This window comes from Maniola hyperantus, chromosome 15 (assembly GCF_902806685.2).
Source record: "Maniola hyperantus chromosome 15, iAphHyp1.2, whole genome shotgun sequence".
NCBI classification, from domain to species: Eukaryota; Metazoa; Arthropoda; class Insecta; order Lepidoptera; family Nymphalidae; genus Maniola; species Maniola hyperantus.
In genome coordinates this window covers 8,952,342-8,973,058 of record NC_048550.1, presented here as the reverse complement: position 1 = coordinate 8,973,058, position 20,717 = coordinate 8,952,342, and the positions used below count along the sequence as shown (strand labels likewise).

The 20,717-nt window shown below is 38.8% G+C and overlaps 1 protein-coding gene across 1 annotated transcript; it reads left to right on the top strand.

The window, feature by feature from the left end:
* The first annotated feature begins 3,853 nt into the window (after positions 1–3,853).
* On the top strand, positions 3,854–19,124 carry MED1 (Mediator complex subunit 1). Its single transcript, XM_034976220.2, has 13 exons — positions 3,854–4,235; positions 5,568–5,701; positions 5,783–5,906; positions 6,304–6,420; positions 7,165–7,303; positions 8,396–8,642; positions 9,472–9,601; positions 10,094–10,216; positions 10,612–10,792; positions 11,580–11,814; positions 12,095–12,252; positions 12,585–13,002; positions 13,971–19,124. Exons 1-13 carry the CDS (start codon positions 4,077–4,079, stop codon positions 16,552–16,554), a joined length of 4,749 nt encoding a protein of 1,582 aa, XP_034832111.1. The 5' UTR covers positions 3,854–4,076; the 3' UTR covers positions 16,555–19,124.
* Positions 19,125–20,717: the final 1,593 nt, after the last annotated feature.

Here is a 20,717-nt window from a genome sequence, read left to right as displayed (position 1 = left end):
ATAGACGTCAACACTCCACTGCAGCTAGATAGGCATAGATCTCTTTTGTAGAGACTTCCATATGCCATGCACTTTTGCACTGTCTGCCTAGCGGGGGGTCTTCCACCGGGGGTCTTTCCGGTACGAGGTCGTCAATCGCCATTCGAGCAGCTTGAGGGTCCCAATCTGCTCGAATAGCGTTTATCGGTTTTTCGAACGGCCCTGCCCTGTACCCTGTCCATTAACCACTTCTAAGTATTGCACTTCAGTTTCGCAACCCGTTGAGCTATGTGGGTCACTCAGCAGCGATGTAAGAGCTATAGGTAGGTACTTGGAGTGTCTCTACACAATTAAATCAGAAATGAAGAAATCCGTTGGAGAATCTGCAGGAGTAACTGTACCTACGCTACACAGGCTCGGAATATTACCTAGGTAGGTACCCTAAATCATGCCTTGATCGGGCTCTTAAAGTTATCATATCAATAAAAAGAAAAATGTATCTGTTTTTAAAAGCGTCAGTTGCAATTTGCAATGCCATGAGCAAGTGGATTGCGATCGACTTGGCAAGACGCTATAGCGTAGCTTTGTATATCTAGTATGGATACTAGGTAATCTACCTACGTGCACCTTTCTATTCAATTTATATTTGAGAGCCTAATGGCCTAGCTACCTAATAATATTTGATTAGACATCGAAAAGAGAATGCAGAGTTGCTTTCATCAAAAAACTAAAAGCACACTCGTGCAATATTTATGATGCTCCTAAGAAATAAACATTTTATGAAACTCACGGTTTAACGACCCTTTATTTCAAAGAGAGTCCAGAGTAGAGACCCTAATTAGATTCCTTAGCCTTTTCTCACTTATCCCTTGCTGGCACACGTGAGGAGTTTACTTGAACAAACCCATTTGCAAATATATTTACAGATATTTCCAGGGTTCTGTACTCAAAGGGTGCCAACGGGACCCTATTACTAAGACTTCATTGTCCGTCCGTCCGTCCGTCTGTCAGCGGGCTGTATCTCGTGAACCGTGGTGGTAGAGACTTGAATTTTTCACAGAATGTCTATTGCCGCTATAACAACAAATAATAAGAATTTCAAAATGAATACCATGAAAATTGAAGAAAAAACCGGCCAAGTGCGTGGCGGGCCACGCGCAGTGTAGGGTTCCGTGGTCACAATCCTCGAAAAACAGATATAACTCCTTAACCTGTGAACTTTACATAGCCCTGATAGTTTTCCTTTAAAATTGATTATATATACTACTGCTGTGAATTTTTTCACGTTCCTATGTACTACCATTTGGCTGATAGGGACACTTGAGTCTAATAAAAATTTGCACTTTAAAACATCATATTTTACAAACGGATCTAGATATCGAAAAGTGATGTTCCCACACCCACAGTATTTTTAAAAGACATAATCAACGATATCCCAAACTATGGGGTAGACGAGAAAAAAAATCATCCCCACTTTACATGTAGGGTAGCTAACCAAAAAAAAAATTTTATTACAATTTTATTTCACCACTTTGTCGGCGTGATTAATATTTATACCCATGCTAAATTACAGATTTCTAGCACAAATAGTCTCTGAGATTAATCGAGGACGGACGGACATGGCGAAACTATAAGGGTTCCTTGTTTACTACGGAACCCTTATTTCTTTGAGTGCGAGTCCATCTCGCACTTGACCGATATTTTTTTTGCATTCAGTCGAAACATCTCTTTTGTTTGCTCTTTTTTGTGAAAACGATAAGGGTCGGTGTAGTGTCCGGAGCTACACTTTCTTTACCTAAGTACCAATCTACCCATCTAGTTCTTATTCTACTTTCTATTGAATAATACATGTTATTTCATATCTCATTATAAAAAACTTTAAATTCTAAGTAGTTATTTTAGATGAGAGACTTACATAGAGATCATGGGGTTTAAAAAAGATACAGTGTGGATGGCAAAGGCCATATTCCGAATATATTCCGTCTACTAGGAATGCGTATATATATTTCAATATAATGAACACACTGACCAGTGACGACTTTAATAAAAAGAATAAAATCATGTCCTTAAATGGAAACAGCAGGCTTATTATAATAATATTACCTATTCGAACAGAGAATTTTTGCATTCCATTAGTTACCCCCTTGGAAGGGGTATGGCAGTTTCGTTTCTACACGGCATCGTACCAGAACGCTAAATCGTTTGGCAGCGCAACTTTGAAGCTTCTATCAGACAAAAATAAGTAAATTAAATACCAGTAAGGTAGACCGTAAGTAGTTTTTACTGCGCTGCGTGGTTTGTTATAATATATGAAAGATGATGGATCAAACTTATAAATTATCTAGATAAGTAGGTACTCTTCTAAAATGAGCGTCTTTGTCTCGGATAGCTGACCATGGTGTACCCCTCCAGTCCGCTAACTTGTTCACCCACAAAGGGCGTTTGTGCACTCATCCGTATTCGGTTCGTAGGTATTCGTGTTTTTTATGTAGGCAAAGAAACGGGTCGCCGTGTATTTGCTTACATAAAAAACACAAATACGAACCAGATACGGATGAGCGCACAAACGCATAAAATGTGTATTAAATGCAGTTACCTATCGTAAATCGAAACTTAACGAAATTGTGCGTAAAGTTAGCAGGAGTCGCATAACTGCACATGTTTGAATAGAGTAAGTTATAAGTAGGTATATTATTACCTACTGATGGGAAAATCTGCCTTAGGTACAAGGTACAAGGTAAGAAACATAAGTTCAAATTGTGATCATTTGTGGTTGAGTTAATTTGGAATGATTTTTATGACTTCTATATACATCGATGTTCTAGGCCAAGATAATCTAGACAGAAAGGTAATCCGAACATAAATTGCGTCGACTTTATCGTTTAAAGTCAACGAGGCGACGCCGATTGAGCGTTAGGTAAGTACCACTTACGAATTTCCGGTAAAATTCTTTATTTACTTAGACATATTGTTTTATTTATCTCAGGGGAAAAATTATCCTACTAAAATAAGATAGAAGTCATGAGGGTAGATTAAAGTTAAATGATAGATACCTAGAATTTTTAAAACCTTAGTTTTTTAGGGTTCCGTAGTAAACAAGGAACCCTTATAGTTTCGCCATGTCCGTCCGTCTGTCCGTCTGTCCGTCCGTCCCTCCGTCCTCGGTTAATCTCAGAGACTATTCCTGCAAGAAATCTGTAATTTGGCATGGGTATAAAATATATTAATCACGCCGATAAAGTGGTGAAATAAAACTGTGATAAATATTTTTTTAGGGTAGCTCCCCTACATGTAAAGTGGGGATGAATTTTTTTTTCTCGTCTACCCCATAGTGTAGAGTATCTATCGAGTGTGGATAACATAGTTTGGTCACGTAATTAATTGTACGATACATGTGAGACATCATACATAATCATCTTATATACAGTGCGACAAGGCTATCTTGGCACGTGGCTAAAATCCAGAACTAACGTTGTCGTTTTAAGTGTCCCCTTTGTTCTTGTTTGAATATTCGAGGAATATTCTTAGCCATTGTTCTCCAACAGCGCCCCTCTGTCAATGTTATTCAAGTGCCCTAAGAGCCTTGTCGCACTGTACGCACGTATTTTTTTATAAGTTCCATACAGTGCGACAAGGCTCTCTTGGCACTTGAATAACATTGACATTCAAACAATTAGTTCCGATTTTTGCCACGCGCCAAGATAGCTTTGTCGCAGTGTAGATAGTTACTCCTGGCAGGTTTTTTTTAATTCGTGAAAGAGGATATTTAAATGTACAAACTTCATTGCTTCATTTATAGTCTGTGATAACAAATGGCATCGCTTGAAGTTGTCAAATTCGACAGTTGACAGGTGGTTGACAGTTAATTTGCAATTGCTGCTTATGAAAACAGCTATGGAATTTTAATTTAATCTTATTTTAGCCTTAAAATGTTAATTTATTTAAAGAAATTCTAGAATCTAAGTGTAATTTGCATTGTGTATTTCCTATTTATAAGATTAGTTATTAATCTGTTGTTGAAGAACGTTGTGATATAAAAGAACTTGTCAGTTCGTGTGTTTGTTGTTCTTGTTCTAATAGATAAAGTTGTTTTAATTATGTCGGATAGTAAAGCTCTTGTGATGGCAACTGCAAACGAGATGATGATTAAGTCGAAGGAGCTGCAAAAGGAGATTTTGATGGAAAAACTGAGATCAAAAACTTCACAGTTTAAAAATTTAAGTGAAACTTCCAAAGCAGTTCGTATGGCCATGCTGGTGAGTAGTTAAAACTTCCCAGCTATCACCAACCATTCATATCGTGTCTCTTCAATTCCACACGACATTGGCGAAGTAAATTCCAACCGTTTGGTGCAGCTGTGCGCTATAAAACAAAGTTGAATGAAGGTGTAAATAATATTCTATAACATACTCAAAACACATATAATATACTAATTTAACTAATATTCTAAATATTTTATTACTATGATCTAATAACAAACATTGTCTGAAACGGTTGCCTGTATTTTGTAATTTAATTTTCATTAAACTAATTTGAATACTTACTTAAGAAGTAGTCTTAGGCAGTATTAAATTGATATGACTGGAAATATGTTTTTGTTTTAAAAATATAACAAGTGTGGGTTTTTGGATGAAAAAGCTGTAGTGCTCTACAATGCAATATATTTATATAGTTCCTTGTATTATTAATAGTACAAGCATACATGTATCTTGTCGGCAAACCATTGTCGGCCCATTACTGAGCAGGGGTCTCCTCTCAGAATGAGAAGGCCATAGTCTGCGATGCTACCCCAGTGCGAATTGACAGACATACATGCATGATAAGTGTAAGATTCTGCTGTACTGCCATTATCAGATATATGATTGTCCAGCTGCTAGATTGCGGTAGATTGACAGCTACAATGTCACAATCGCAATCACTTCTGATTGGTTGTTGCTTGCTCACTATTGACTACAATGCATTGTTGCAACAAGAATCGCACAAATTCAGCCAATCACAACAATAGAGATTGTAATAATGATAGATCTATGCAGATTTTACGAAATAGACCTGCAGATCTTTAGACTATTTAAAAGATACAGGTAAACCTAGGATAAGGGTTCTTGTAGTATCTAGTATGGATAACATAGTTTGGTCAAGTAATTAGTTCCAGATTTGTTCTACCGAATTTAACATAAAACTGAATTTAGGCCATGGAAATTAATGAACTAAAATGTTTTTAAAATTGACCTCCAGCCAGCAAGATATTTTTTTAATATTAGGTTAATTGAAAAGCTCAAAAATAATTTCAAACTTTAGTCCTGTCTTTGTCAATATACTTGAGTTTGTCAGTCATGTACTAACGAATCCCTAGGCCTTTAGGTTGATTTTAAAAGCATTATTTTCCACTGAACAAATTCAGGTTTAAGTGAAATTTGGTAGAACAAATCTGGAATTAATTATGTGTGTTAGGTCAGGTAGTTAATTCAAACTTTGTTTTTGTTATCTTGTATATTTGTAATTGATAACTTGTCCAAAAATGTGGGGAGCGTGGGGAGACCAAGTCAGATTGTGAATAATTTCTAACCCTCCTATATTCATCTTTAAAGGATAAAAGATGGGCAGTGGACAGTGCTGATCGCATGATTCTTCAGAAATGCCTTGACAGCTTACAGCATTGCATCAAAGTAAGCTCCCTGCAGAGCCTCATAGAGAGGTTGGAGTGCCTTTCCAGACAACTTGGGTATGCAAAAAGAAAAACAAAATATACCAATTAAAAAAAACAATTATATAACAGCTGTGTATACTGAGATTTTATTTTCAGATTAAAATTTGTAGTGGGTCAATCAGGTGTCAATTTATTCATATCATCTGATATGTTTTATTTGGAAATATTAGTTGAATCCTCTGGTAATGTGAAGGATGTCAAGATACATCATGAGGGCAAGGTTTGCACTTTAATATTCCTCAGATTGTAAATACCATACCATAAAGCTGAAATAAATTCTACTTAATTGAACTTATTTTCTGAAAAAATTTCTAACCGACAATCAAGTCAAAACTAAAATATTTAGAAAAATCTGCATTTGGTTTTTTCATATTTTTATACAATTTTTAGTTTTGCTTATTACTCAATTATTTTCACTTGATTGCCGGATGGAATGTTTTTCAGAAAATATGTCCAATTATAATGATGTTATTCAAAACAAGAATATTATTACTTACTGAAAATAAACTCAACTAAATGTATTATTGATGGCATTTGTTCAAAACACATGATTAAACAGAAAAAGTTATAGTTTTCTGTGACTATTCCAATTTTACTAAAACATGCAAATTTTCCAGATAGAGCAGCAAAGTTGTGAAGAATTAGTGCAATGTATATCACGGGGGGATTTTGCAGACTTCACAGCACAATTAGAGGGTCTTACAGCTGTATACCAATTGAATGCTGAAAAAAAAGTAAGTCAATGACTTTCTTCTGACACATTTTTGTATACATCAATTTGAGGGATGTGATATTTAAAATTTTTAGGATTCCATAAAACGTAAAATCTATTCCGTAAAACGAGACGCTATTACTAAGACTCTGCTGTCCGTCCATCTGTCTGTCCATCTATCACCAGGCCGTATCTTATGAACCGTGATCTGACCGTGATAGTTAGATAGTTGAAATTTACACAGATGATGTATTTCTGTTGCCATTATAACAACAAATACTAAAAACAATAAAATAATTATGTAAGGGGGCTCCCATACAACAGATATAATTTTTTTGCTGTTTTATAGATAATGGTACAGAACCCTTTGTGCACGAATCCGACTCGCACTTGGCTGGTTTTTATAAATAGGAATTCCAAGGATCTTTTGGAATGTTTATTATGTATTCTGTGAATATGAGTGATGACAAAGATATAAATCCTGTATATCTTCTGGTGGTGTTTGTACATACATCATACATCATACATCATACATACATACATCCATTGCTTGGCATAGGGTCTGTTCTTTACCACTAAACACAGTCTTGTGCTGCTTGTGTCTAGCGACTCGTAAATTCTTCCATCCATTCTGATGGAAGGTCGCAATTCCAGCATTCCAATGTTTATCACTTACCAGTTACTGGAGCTATGTGTCTCACCCATCGCCATTTCATCTTGGCAACTCACACAACTCACAAATACACATTTTTAACTTAATTTGTAGGTTAAATGTAAAGCATTCAGTGCACTGCAGAGTTTAGAAGAGGATTTATGTACACTGAGGCAATTGCAAAGTTTTATCAAGGACCCCTGGGCCCAGGTCCATAAAAGTCCAATAGGATTCCTGCAAAAAAGAAGAGGAGGTAGGATGATTTTTACAGTAAGATAATTTTTACAAAAAAAGATTACTCATTTATGTTTGATTGTACACAGGTAATATTTATAGATTATACCATTTAAAGAATGCTAAAAATCAATAAAATGGCTATTTCAACAATCGGATAAAACATGAAACACAATCGCAAAATATAATATTGTTATAATAGATGTTTCTGTGACTTTTTTTTTTAATCCGTGAAAACTTAAATAGTCTTGCATTCTTGAGTCATCTGACTCGCTATCTTTGTATCTATCTTTGTACCGAATTTGATCAAAATCGATTAAGCGGATGGAGTTTTTTGTAAATCCCGTCAGTACTCTTTGGTTTTCCGGGATAAAAAGTAAACCGATGTCTATCTCTAGGACGCTAGAGCTATCTCTGTACCTACCAACGTCAAAATCAAGGATGGGCCAAGAAAAGGTAATAGACAAACACACTTTCACATTTTCTTTTCTTTCATTCTGAGAAATGACAAAAATGACATTTTGAGAAAATGCCATTAGAGCCTGTCCAGATGAGGCGTTTTACGCGCGAATGAACTCTCGCGTTTCAATTTATATTGCGTACAGATATCACGTTTTACGCGCGTTCCTACGCTGGGACGGATTCAGAAACATGGACTCGGACACAGCGGAAATATGGACCCGGACTAATTCTTCCCAGTTCCTACGTTTTATTACTCTATTAGAATAGTCTGAAGATTCCATATTCCATATGGCAACTCTTTTTTCAATTTCGTCTATAAAAAGTTCGGTATCGTTGTTATTACGTTCCAATTTGTAATACGTCCACTCGCTACAGATTCGCGCGTAGTACTGGACGCAGTAATGGCACCCGAGTATCTCGACTCGAGAATAGACGCATAGAACGCGCGAGTCGAGAGTCTCGCTCATTACCGGCGTTTTACGCGCGAGTGAGGAAACGCGCGTCATCATCGGGATATATGTAGTAGTACTCTAGTATCTCGGGAACGCGCGAGTGTCTACGCGCGAGTCGATTCGCGCGTAAAACGTCTCATCTGGACAGGCTCTTATGCGCTGAGATAATAATATTTAATATAGATTTATCTTTACAGGTCATGCAATGCGTCTAACATACTTTGTATCGCCCTACGAATTGTTGGACAAGGACAAAGGTCTACAACCACTAACTGCAGAACTACTAACACTAGGGAAGCCATCGGCGTCAACTGGGCTGGCGTCGCTTGTGGCGCCCTCACACACGCCTTTAGGCCACTCTGCGACGGTCCTTCTAGAAGGTTCTACGGCTAATAAGCTTCAACTATCGCCTATCATATCCGGTGCTCAGAGACCAGGAAAAGGGTAACAATTTTTTTAATTTGTGTTATTTGGTAAAAGTACACTGCCAGTATTTTAATTTTTAATACATATATCGATGTGATAAAAAGAAATAGGGTGGCGTTTCAATATTAAACTTCTGTGATGAATGTAGGGCCAATTGTTTTTATTTTTATTTAGCACTAAAATGTAGATCTACAAATCGTCTGTGCACAAAGTCAGCGGACTTTTTACATGATACAATCTGAATAGAACTCCACCTGTATGAATACTAGACTTCCATATTAAACGACTGTTACGAATGTGGTGGTCCCACATAAGGATGTTGCCAACTAATCAAATAAGCAACCCTTTGTCAACCGTCAAAATGCGCGCTTAATATGGGAGTCTGTGAAATACCGATTTGACGCCTTAAACATTTGACGCAGGTACTTTAATCGATAATTCAAAATGATTATGAAACTTAAAGTAAACAAAGAACGTGTATTTTATGTATTTTGGCAGACCCTCAATCATCATCATCATCATCAACCGATAAATGTCCACTGCTGGACATAGGTCTATTGTAGGGACTTCCACACGCCACGGTTTTGCGCCGCCTGAATCCAGCGGCTCTCTGCGACTCGTCTGATGTCGTCCGTCCACCTAGTGGAGGGTCTTCCAACGCTGCGTCTTCCGGTGCGAAGTCGCCATTCCAGCACCTTGGGACCCCAACGTCAATCGGTTTTACGAACTGTGTACCTGCCCATTGCCACTTCAGCTTCGCAACCCGTTGAGCTATGTCGGCCCTCAATAATCACTAAGAAATAATTTATTTTCATCCGGCAACATCCCTTATTGAATTCGTTTGCAGGAATGGCCCGGTATACGCCCAGTTGGTGCCACAGAACAGCGCAATGCTACCCGCGTGCTACACTCTCAAGCTCTCCCAACCCGCGCCCTTGTGTGCAGGGCTCGCCAAACTCATTCATGCTACTACTGAGGTAGGAATAATTACGGCAACTGTAATAATTCAAACAACCCTTGGTCTTAGGCCGCGGATACACTTGTAAGTTTTACTCACGTAAGTAGCTTACATGATTAACTTATGACAAATTTACTAATGTAAACATTTATCTTAGTAAATTTGTTGTCAAATAATTACGTAAGCTACTTCAGTCGTCAGTCTCAAGACAGAGATGACGCTCTACAATGCCGAAACTGCCAATTATCTCCTTCTAAAGCTCGATGTGTAATATTTACTCTACCATCTGAGGCCCGCGACTTCACCTGCGTGGATTTAGGTTTAAAGAAATTCCGTGGACAAAAAGTTGCCTCCGGGTCTTTGACTATACCTATGCAAAAAATCAAATCACGTCGATCCGTTGCTCCGTTGCGACGTGATTGAAGGACAAACGAACAAACAAACACTGTCGCATTTATAATATGGGTAGTGATACTGCACATATTTACCGTCTCATTCCACTTGTTTATAGGTTGAAGTGGCTGGCGATTGGGCGAACGCTAAACCCATAATGGGCCTGGTCGCCCAACAAGCGTACAACAAACTTGCTCCCGGCAAAGTCATCGAGTTGAATCTCAGCAAGGGTCTTTTTGTGGTATGTATGATAACTTTTATTTGTATTTTCTTACTTTCTAGTTTCTTTGGCTAAAATCTTAGTTTGGTAACTTGGTAGTTGTTGTGGTCAACATCTGAAATTACCCGCTATATAATATAAGTCCCACTAATTACTAATGCGTGTGACTGCCATTTTCCGCCGCACTAGACAGAAGTTTCGAGCTGATGGTATATTTTTATTTCGGCTGACGTCAAAATGACGTCATTTCAATCTTAATGAGACATGGTTCAAGCGCAATAGCAATTTGCGGTACTTATACCTATGTTTCTATGGTCACATGACCAACTAAACAAGGCTTGATAACAGTTCCGCCAACCTAACAGTTTTAACAAATTGCCCTATTAAAGCATTTCTATTTGTACTTGTTCCCGCAGAACCTTCCCGAGCAGTGGCAATGCTACTTCCTGTGTGAGACGCGCGGCTTGGACGGCTGCGTGGTCACAAGTGTCCCGTTCACGCACCCGTCGCACGTGCCGCCGCTGCTGGCCGCGCTGCGCCAGCAGGCGCTCTTCAACGCCCTCGTCGCTAGCTGCGTGCGCTTGCAGACCAAGCAAGGTGAGGGATTGTAGCGGTCACCACATACAGCAGCTCGTTTGCAGTAGAATGACAGCTATAATGTCGCGATTGCAATCGCCTCTAATTGGTTCATGCTCGCTCACTATTGGCTACAATGCATTGTTGCAACAAAAATGCCATAAATTCCGCCAATCAGAAATGATTGCGATAGTGATGATGATTGATGCAGGTTTTACGAAATGGACCTACAGATACTAAATGATGTTATACTCGCACTCATATGAAAGGATCATACAGCAATTACGCGACTGTGACGAAAATACTTACGGTATAGGTTTACTAGCAATGGTACTATAGTATGACGTTACTACGATCAATAACTCCCGGAGAAGTCTGAATCGCGCTAATGAAATGTTACCTGGCATGACTGTATGTATATACAGTTCCATCGGTCGGTCCAGCTGGGCCCCTAGCATGATATGATACCCGTTTGGAAGAAGATCTTACATTGCTCCCATACAAGATCTTCTTGCAACACTTTTCCACACAGCCTCCCTGTGTGAAACACACACGTTCAACGCCTGTATTGTGGACACATACTTACCTACCTAAGTTCATAATGTTTTTTTTTAAAAAAAAGAGTATTAGCCATGTTAAATGACTAATATTTCCCTTTCCTCTCCAACAAAGCGTCAAGCTTGTGCTAGGAGTAGGTACGACAATAGTACAAGCGGGGTTCGAACCGTCGACCTTTCGGTTTTCAGTCCCCTCCTTTACCCGTTGAGCTATTGAGGCTCTAGTTAAGTAAGAATTTGAATTTTGACAGTAATGGAGCTAGAAAGTGTGCTAATGTTCGAAGTGAGCGCGCTGTCGTGGCAGCACATATCAATATCATTGGAACATCCACTGGACGAGAGCATGGCCACTGTGGAGCTGGAGCTCTCAGACCCGGCCGCTCCCCGAGCCTCTGTGTACACGCTCAATTCTCCACCTAGAGACCATATTGACGACTATATTACCAAAGTTCTGCAGAAGAGTCACTCCATACCTATTACACTCAGGTAAGCTGTAATCCTATCGCTAGTACTGGAGTTTCTATAGTTTACAAAACCAAATGCGATGTCGAGTCGTACATTTACAGCCAGCACCTCTAGTGACAGCTTTATGAAATAAAAATCAATAGTGTCTATGGAATGAAGGACTTAGCAAAGTGCTGTAAATCCATTTTAGTTTGAAGTACTGAAAAACGCACATAAATATTAGACTATTATGATGATTTAGATGTTTTAGAGCTAGTCTGCATTTCCAAAAGATCTTCAAAGTTCCCAATGAACGTTTTAGATCGCTCGTCAAAATCTGGGAGCGAGAAGCGGCAACGAAGCAACTGAACGGCAGCTACTCAGCTTTGGAGTCAAATTTTAGCTGCGGCATGGGGGGCATCGACCCCGGGGGCGACGTTAAGCACGAGCCCGGCAACGTCAGCCACCCGCACCAAGGGGGTGAGTATCATCCCTATTGATTTGGGGTTTGTTGTCTTAACCGCGAAAATATTTAATTACTTACTAAGGTTAGGTACTTTTAGGGATAAGTTGTATTTCCTTATTACCTTAGTTGTATAATCTTATTGTCTTCTTTTGCCGTCTTCAACAGCTATCTACAATATAAGTTTTGATTTTTTTGTTAATTGGTATAGAGTAAATTGATTGATAGTAATTTAAAAATTATTTAAGTATTGCTTTTCAGTTCACCTTTAAAGTTAGTCCATATTTTTTCCTAGTCAAAAATTAGGATATTGTGGAAAGAGAAAATTTCATTAAAAATCCATTCACAGGTTCATATCTATCGGATCAACAACACCATCTAACGATGATGTGTCAAGATTCTAATACAAGCGATTCCAAACCACAGGGTTCTGAGGAGCGTAAGTCAAAAAAGCGGAAATCGGACCAAAGTCTGTGGCCCTCAGCCCAGAAGAAGGGTAAACCGGGCATGAACGCTTTGATGGATTCCGATAGCGAGAGTGACAATTCTGATGGTTACGGCAACGAGGACGACAACACTATGAATAGCAATTCAACTAATGACGATGTTGAAATGGAGGGTCGGGAATCGTCGGTGTCTCAAAACGAATTCGCTTCGGATTTGGAGCTTTCGGTGTTGGACGCGCAAGATGCGCTCGGCGGTCAAGACAACAGGACATCGTCCGATATGGACAACTCAAATGATGGGGACGTTGAAGATTTAATCAGGTATGTTAATGAGTCATCATCATCTCAACCGATAGACGTTCACTGCTGGACTCTAGTAGGGATCGTCGTCGTTTTAGGGCCGTCGCCTCAATCCAGCGGCTCCTTGAAACTCGTTTGATGTCGTCTTTCTACATTTTTTTCGAGGGGGAAATAAAGATATATGTGCTACCCGATTTCTACCCACTAAAACCCCCTCGGTGGCCTTCAGCGCGTTATTGAGAGACCCCAGGAACTCTAAAAACGTACGCCGGTGCCTCTCTCGCGCGACGCCCATTGGACTCATCCTGTCGTCTGTCTGCCTAGTGGGGAGTCTTCCGACGCTGCGCTTTCCGGCACGAGGTCGGCATTCTAGCACCTTGTGACCCCAACGTCTATTGGTTTTTCGAACTATGCGCCCTGCCCATTGCCACTTCATGGTATGTCATGCATCATGCCATATTAAAGACTATCCTCTCTTTTGTTCGATTGTTTCTGCTTTTAGTAAATTCTGGACAAGAACGATGTACATCGAGCTTTAGAAAGAGATAGCGGTTTCGTAGACCATTATCCCTGTTGTTGAGGCCAACACATAGGTATGAGTGACAGAGACAACGCTCTACGAAGCCGAAATCTCATTCTAATGGGCGATGGATTTCTTGGTGGCTACTGTAGAGTGCTATCACTTTTATTATAAGTCATATCAACAAAATCCGTTTGCGCAGAAAAGAGCAATCTAACGCCGCCTAAAACTTACATCAATGAAATACAGACTAAGTTTTTGCTTGACGTTAAGATTTTAAAAACAAGAACAAAAGGCTCGTGCTATCTCGCTCCTAATTCGCGCGTACAAAAACTGGCGCGTAGACGACAACCTATAGCGGACGGACGCGCGCTAAGATTGGCTGAGGTACTTTTGCGCCATTAGAAAATAAGACTTTTGCGCCACGCTACTGTAATAGATAGTTCAATTTATCGTGTTTTTGTTGCAGGAATTCTTTTCACAAGCCTGAGCACAAAAGGCAAAAACTGAAAAAGGAGTCCGAAGCACGAAGCAGAAGCACGTCTTCGTTACTTCTTGACCTTACAGATGGAAAATCTTACATGCCTTCGTCTGTAAGCATCACTCCGATAGGATCCAGCTCTAATCCGCCCAACTCCGTGTCCGGGTCTAATTTATCATCAATGTTGTGTCTCGATCGAAGGCCTGGCATAGAGATTATACCCATCACGGCCGCTGCGCCAGCCGCCTTGCCCAGTTCTATAACGATAACGCCGATAACGTCCTCGCAGATCAAGTCTATGGACGATCGAATAAGATCTGATAAAAAATCAAGTAGATCAGGCGAAGAACGTAGCAAAGAGAAAAAGAAAAAGCGGCGGAGGGACGACTCCATGGGCCCACCGGAAAAGATTCCGCCTAAACAAGACCCGCTAACCAAACCTGTCTCTGTGAGTATCAAACCAACGGACGGCTCTCCGATGCGCTCCACCTCTCCGAACTCACTTCTGCGAAAATTTAGCCCCAGCCCGACTCACGGCAGGTCAGTATCGATTACGAAATCTCCAAGTCCGAGTAGTGTTAAAGGCATAGGTAAACCTTCGGGAACATCCGGTCATCACAGTAGTCCTAGACACTCACCCGTTCCAAACAGCCCTAAACATCTTCCTGGATACTCGAGTCCAAAAAACCATAGCATCTCTTCACCGAAACACAGTTCTTCTGGCTCGGGAAAACCGAGCATGTCAACGTTAAAATCAGCAACCAGTGGGTCCCCTTCCGGGAAATCTGGCACCACTGGCTATGATCTGACTAAAAAGATCTCGAAAGACAGCTACAGTTCAAGTTCGATGACTTCGAGGGAAAAAGAAAAGAAGCCATCTAGCCTTTCTTTTTCTAGTTCAGATAGAAGCAGTCCAAAGTTAAAAAACCCAATGAAATTAAAACAATTAGAAATCACTCCGGTAACATGTGACAGTCCCATGACCGAACCTTTAATATCTCCACCAAACGTCGAAGTGAATAAATCAAATGCGCCCAGCCAAGCTCGTAATCGTAAAGGTTCCCTCAGTGCGGTAATAGATAAATTGAAATCTGCTCAACATTGTGGCACAGACTCAGAAATAACAGTAAAATCGAGTTCGTCAAGCAGTACTAGCAAATTTTCAGATCCAAAAAACAGCGCAGCGAATAGTAGCGTAAAGCTAAGCGAAAGTAAAAATCAGGAGTATATGGTTAAGCCGAGCTTAGATGGTATGAAAATAACAATTAATAAAACCAGATCCAAAGAGTCGTCCTCATCAAGCAGTAGTTCAAAATTAAACTATTCCAGCTCTAGTTCTAGTAAACAATCTTCGCCTCAACTTACCCCGCCCAGCCAGGGTTCCCCTAAAACACACACCGGCTTAAAACCGGGCGTAATTAGTGGGCCGGCTTCTAAAAAAACTCAAGTTATGCAATCATCCAAATCTGCTAGCGTAACTACTGGTTCAACCCCACCTAAAGCAAACTTGAGCCCGTCAGAACAATCGGCTGGTAATGTTCCAAAAGTGCCTTATCCTAAATCATCCAGTAGCAGTTCTACTGGTATTAACTTATCTAAATCTGGGTCCAAATCATCGGGATCGCCCAAAAGCAGCAATTCAGATCTTGCCAAAATTATGAGAGACAGAGATCGCGAAAAAGCTAGGACTAAGATAATGAGTAATTCTGACAAGTCAATTTTTTCATCTAAATCTGAGCGACATTCTAGCCCTAGTAGTTCGAGAGATGAGGTTGACGGAGATCGATTTAAAAATTCAGCTAAAGACGCTAGCTTTTTAGTCGAAGGTTTAATTAAGCCTTTAGATACTAGTAAGTTTCAAATACCCAAATTAAAGAATCAAAATACTCCCGATAAAAACAGTCCCGTATCGCAGTACGATAGTCGATCGATGGTAAACGATTTTGCTAGGTCAATGGATCAAAATAAATATTCGTTTTCTCACTTCGATAATCCGAATAGAAATATTGATTCAATACAGAAGTCCGCATATCCTTTAAATGTACCAAAACCATTATTAAATATAGGAGGCGTGAGTCCAAAAACAATTCCGCCGAGCAAAAGTGAACAATCTGAATATTCTAAAGTACTATCCGATAGTATAGCGAAAGGTGAAAGTCCCCAACGAATTAAAGACGACTCGAAAGAAAGCTATTCTGGGACCTATCCACTCATGCCGTTAGATTTTAAAACTGAAATGGCAAAAGGGTTCGCTGCACCAAAGGGGAGTTCCGAAGACAGAAAAGGTGCGGATTCATGTATGAAACCTCCAGCTAGCGGATCGATCGCTCGCAGCGGCGCTACAACCCCTCAAGAAGCAGCTGAAATGTTACTGGATTTTTCATCTTCGTCTGGTAGCAAAGTGTCTGGTATGGTAGCCGTCCGATCAGTTTATCCCGCTTCTCCAGCACTTTTACAGTTGGCTAAAAGTCCAGCACCCTCACCTTTAGTCGCACCTTCCCCTCATTCCAACTCACCTTGTATCACAGATGATGAACTTATGGATGAAACGTTGGTCGGTCCCGGGAAATGAACTTGAATGTTATTACTGTTTCGAGATATAGCGCTTTGCAAAAGAAAGAATAACCGGCAGCATTACATTGAATATTCTGAAAAATGTCCCTGTTGCAATAATGAATTCATTGAACGGATTTATCCTATGGTATTGGCATAGAAAAAAAGTTCAATTCCGTCCATCCGAGATATTGTTTTTACAAACCCATGTTTTACAAAGTCTATCTCTATCATACTGGTGAAAAATAGCAGCTTAAAGACTTAACAAACTCGTGAAATAAATGTGAAAGACTTCTGAAGGACCTGCTTTAAAGAAACACTTATGAAATTATAAATAGGTAGGTATTATTAAAAGAAAAACTTTGAATTGCGGGATCAACTGCATGTAATATTTATTTATCTCTTTCATATAAATACAGATAATGTAAATAGTAGAAAACTATTATATAAAGTATAATTAAACTGAGCTTTAAGTTATAATATTTTATTGTATCCACGATTTTAAATAATTTCTGGCTAAAATGAATTGCACATTAAAATTCAGCGATTTCAGTACCTTTAAAATGTCACTAATGAATATTCAATGTATTGCTTTTTTAAATAAGAAAATGGCTAAACCGGTTTGGCAATCACCAGTGCGCGGAAATTTTATCCTGTAAATTATTTGAAAAGACAATTTATGAATACTCATTTAGGTATTGTTTTGGTGATAAATTACTACTCTACAGTTTATTGGAAAAAATAAATCGCTTTGTATAATGCGTCAAAAATAAGTCCTCACGCGCCATTTTAAACTTTATGTGTCAAATGTCATGTCAAAAGTACGATTTTAGTCCTTATTTTAAGGTGAATCGTACTTTTGACATGACAATTGACGGCGTTGGCGAATGAGAAGTCATTTTGTACGGACTATACTCAATGGGCTTAACGTCGTCGGTGGAAATCCTAAATGACTGTTTGTTGTTTTGTTATTGTTGTAATTACCTATTATCCTAACGTTTAAAGCCGAAATTATAATCGATTCATCTGTAATCTGACGATAAATTACTACTTAGCAACATTGTTATTTGTCAAAAAAGACCATACCATTTTCGACACAGTGCTATTTGAGTAAGTTGTCGACATAACAACAGATTGTTAGAATATTTTGTTGATCTCTACTGGGCTTACGAATCACGATAAATAATATGCATAATACACGACGCACCCTACCTTTTAAAAGAATAGTCTTTAAAAGCATAGCTTCTCGTTTGTCTTCTTCAATTTAAATCCAACATTTTATGATTACCTGTGTCAAATACATCGATATAAATGTCAAGATATGGTCAAGCGAACAAAACTTTTCACCGTTTAGAAACCAAATAAATCAGCGCCACCTCTTAGATACTAATGAACGACGGACCCGTTTGAAATCCAAACGTCAGTGAGGTTGCATTGGTGCATAAGCACCAATGAGTCGGTGACATTTTGTTTGTTCAATAACCCTGTCCATGCCAAGTAATATATAAGATAATGGTCAAATAGTATTTCTATCGACGTTTGTAAAGTATATCTACATTACCCGGCAGGAAATATTGTACGTCGATCTTTAGAAATAGATAGCGGTTTCGCAGTTCGTTGTCTCTGTCGTTGAGACCGACAAAACGTCATATAGACATGAGTGACAGAGACAACGTTCTACAAAACCGAAACCTCTTTCTAAAGGTCGATGTACAATATTTCCTACTGGCTACTGTAAGCTAGTTTTGTTAATAGAAAATAATTACGATAGTGAAGTGTTGCATATGACATAATAATAATATATTCTTGACACTAATTTTAACTTATTTATACACGTGTAAGCTTTGTTTTATACGCTATCATCTATATTTATAATTTATACAAATAATAATTATGTTAATATGTATACTATCTATTTTAAATTCTTGCTTGCGTTACGTTATGTGTATGCATTATGCTCGCACACCAACTGTGATCTGTGCGTCATCAAAATGATCTGAGACGTCATATCGACAAGGACAACAAACTTAATCGAATGGACACAATTAATTTCATGCTCCAAGAGCGCGCACGCAACACCAACTAAGCAATAGTCGTTCTTGAAGTTACCCGCAAGACGCGTCGCAATAGCATTTTTAGACGTCAGTGGGCCGCGCTACGCGAGGGTGCAGAACACCAGCCCGCGCACCGCCGCATTCGCCTTCTGCATTAGTGTGAGTGCTACATTCGTACACAGTACACGAGCACGCGGAACAATACCTGCATGAGCTCGCACTTGCATCGTAGGTCAGAGACCTAAAGTGGGAGTTTGTTGAAAGACTAAGTTGTTATACCTACCTCAAATATCGTAGTTAGTACTAAAATTATAGAATCTATCCATCCTATGCGCCTATCCAGCGTGGCGAAGATGTGTTGAACAAACCAATCACTTATCAAAAGATGACGTGATAAGATTATCATGACGTGATCTATCAAGAAGTAATTTTTCTGATCGGTTCGACCAAAATCAAAAGGAGTTCGCTTATCTTCAGTTAATAACGAAGATATAAAACACAAACAATGTAATATTATAGTAATTCATCATCATCATCATCATCATCATGATCAACCCATCGCCGGCTCACTACAGAGCACTGGTCTCCCCTCAGAGTGAAAAGGGTTTTGGCCATAGTCTACCACGCTCTGGCCATGTGCGGATTGGTAGATTTCACTCACATTTGAGAACATTATGGAGAATGAAAATCTAAGACATGCAGGTTTCCTCACGATGATGTTTCCCTTCACCATTAAATCAAGTGATATTTAATTACTTAAAACGCACATAACTCCGAAAAGTTAGAGATGCATTCCCGGGATCAAATCCCCGACCTCCGATTAGAAGGTGGGCGTCCTAACCACTACGCTATCACAGCTTATAATAATTATAATTTATAAATCAATAACATCCACTATAACAAGCATTAACAAAAGCAATAGATACCGTTTTCCGTAATCTTATTGTTTCGATATAGGAAATGTATTAGTATATTCAGAGCCTCAATAGCTCAACGGGTAAAGGAGTGAGTGGAATGAGAACCGAAAGGTCGACGGTTCAAACCTCGCCCGTTGCACTATTGTCGTACTCGTACCTACTCCTAGCACAAGTTTGACGCTTAGTTGGAGAGGAAAGGGGAATATTAGTCATTTAACATGGCTAATATTCTTTTAAAAAACTGTGCGAACATAGTGCATACGAAGCTTTAATGTAACCACAATTTGCCATGAATAAAATACAATTGTATGTAAGAATTTATTAAAATTACCTATGATTTGTGTTCTATTGTTTTTAAGTAATACAATGAAACTATGAAAAAATAATGCGGTATTTATAAATGTATGTAAATAAATATTGTGTACTGTACCTACTTCAATGAAAAAATCAAATGAATAATATCAATGAATTAATAAAGCATTTACATGAATATGCAAATACGAGTAATTAAGGTTTTAGCAATAAATGTATTTGAAGCCATATTTCACTTGTATTTTTATTTATAAAATTAAATAACTTTAGACTAACTTATGTTAATAGTAATAATATCTTAGAGAGCTTGGCCGGTAATATCTGTAATATGGGTAGAAGTAATATTGTCTTCTGCTGGCGTAGGGTCTTCTATTATACCTTCTAGTAGCATACCGTCTGCGGGGAGCCTGCTTTTGTTTTTTACGAAATATAGGAATGGGCACGAATCCAGCGGCAGTATCCATAATTTCGTTAGGGTCCTTATAAACTACATCGTTATAATAATAATCACCCTCCTTTACTAATTCGAACTCATTTTCAAGATTTGTATCCACATATTCTTGTAGATTAAAATGATTATTATTATTATAAGCCTCTTTTAAGCCTAGTTGATTGTCGATAGCTTCTTGAAAATCAAATTGATCTATTGGATTCTGTATATTTTCTACGATATCAATTTCCAGGGTTCCTTCATTTGCGTGATCCTCCATAGCGATCGTCTCACCACTTTCACTTGTTTCTATATTCTTTTGTTCTATATCGCTATTGTTTGGAAGCGTTTCTTCGTGATTTGTGGTTGAGTCATTACTTTCAGACAATAGCAAATCTTTATCAACAACTGTTTGTTTTAAAACTGAATTTGCTACGAGGAAATCAAACCCTACTGCCACTGTTAGCAC

Coding starts and splice junctions, on each gene's coding strand:
- MED1 (XM_034976220.2), top strand. CDS start 4,077: ATGTCGGATAGTAAAGCTCTTGTGATGGCAACTGCAAACGAGATGATG. Junction 11,815..12,094: donor TCCATACCTATTACACTCAG/GTAAGCTGTAAT, acceptor TGAACGTTTTAG/ATCGCTCGTCAAAATCTGGG. Junction 12,253..12,584: donor CAGCCACCCGCACCAAGGGG/GTGAGTATCATC, acceptor ATCCATTCACAG/GTTCATATCTATCGGATCAA.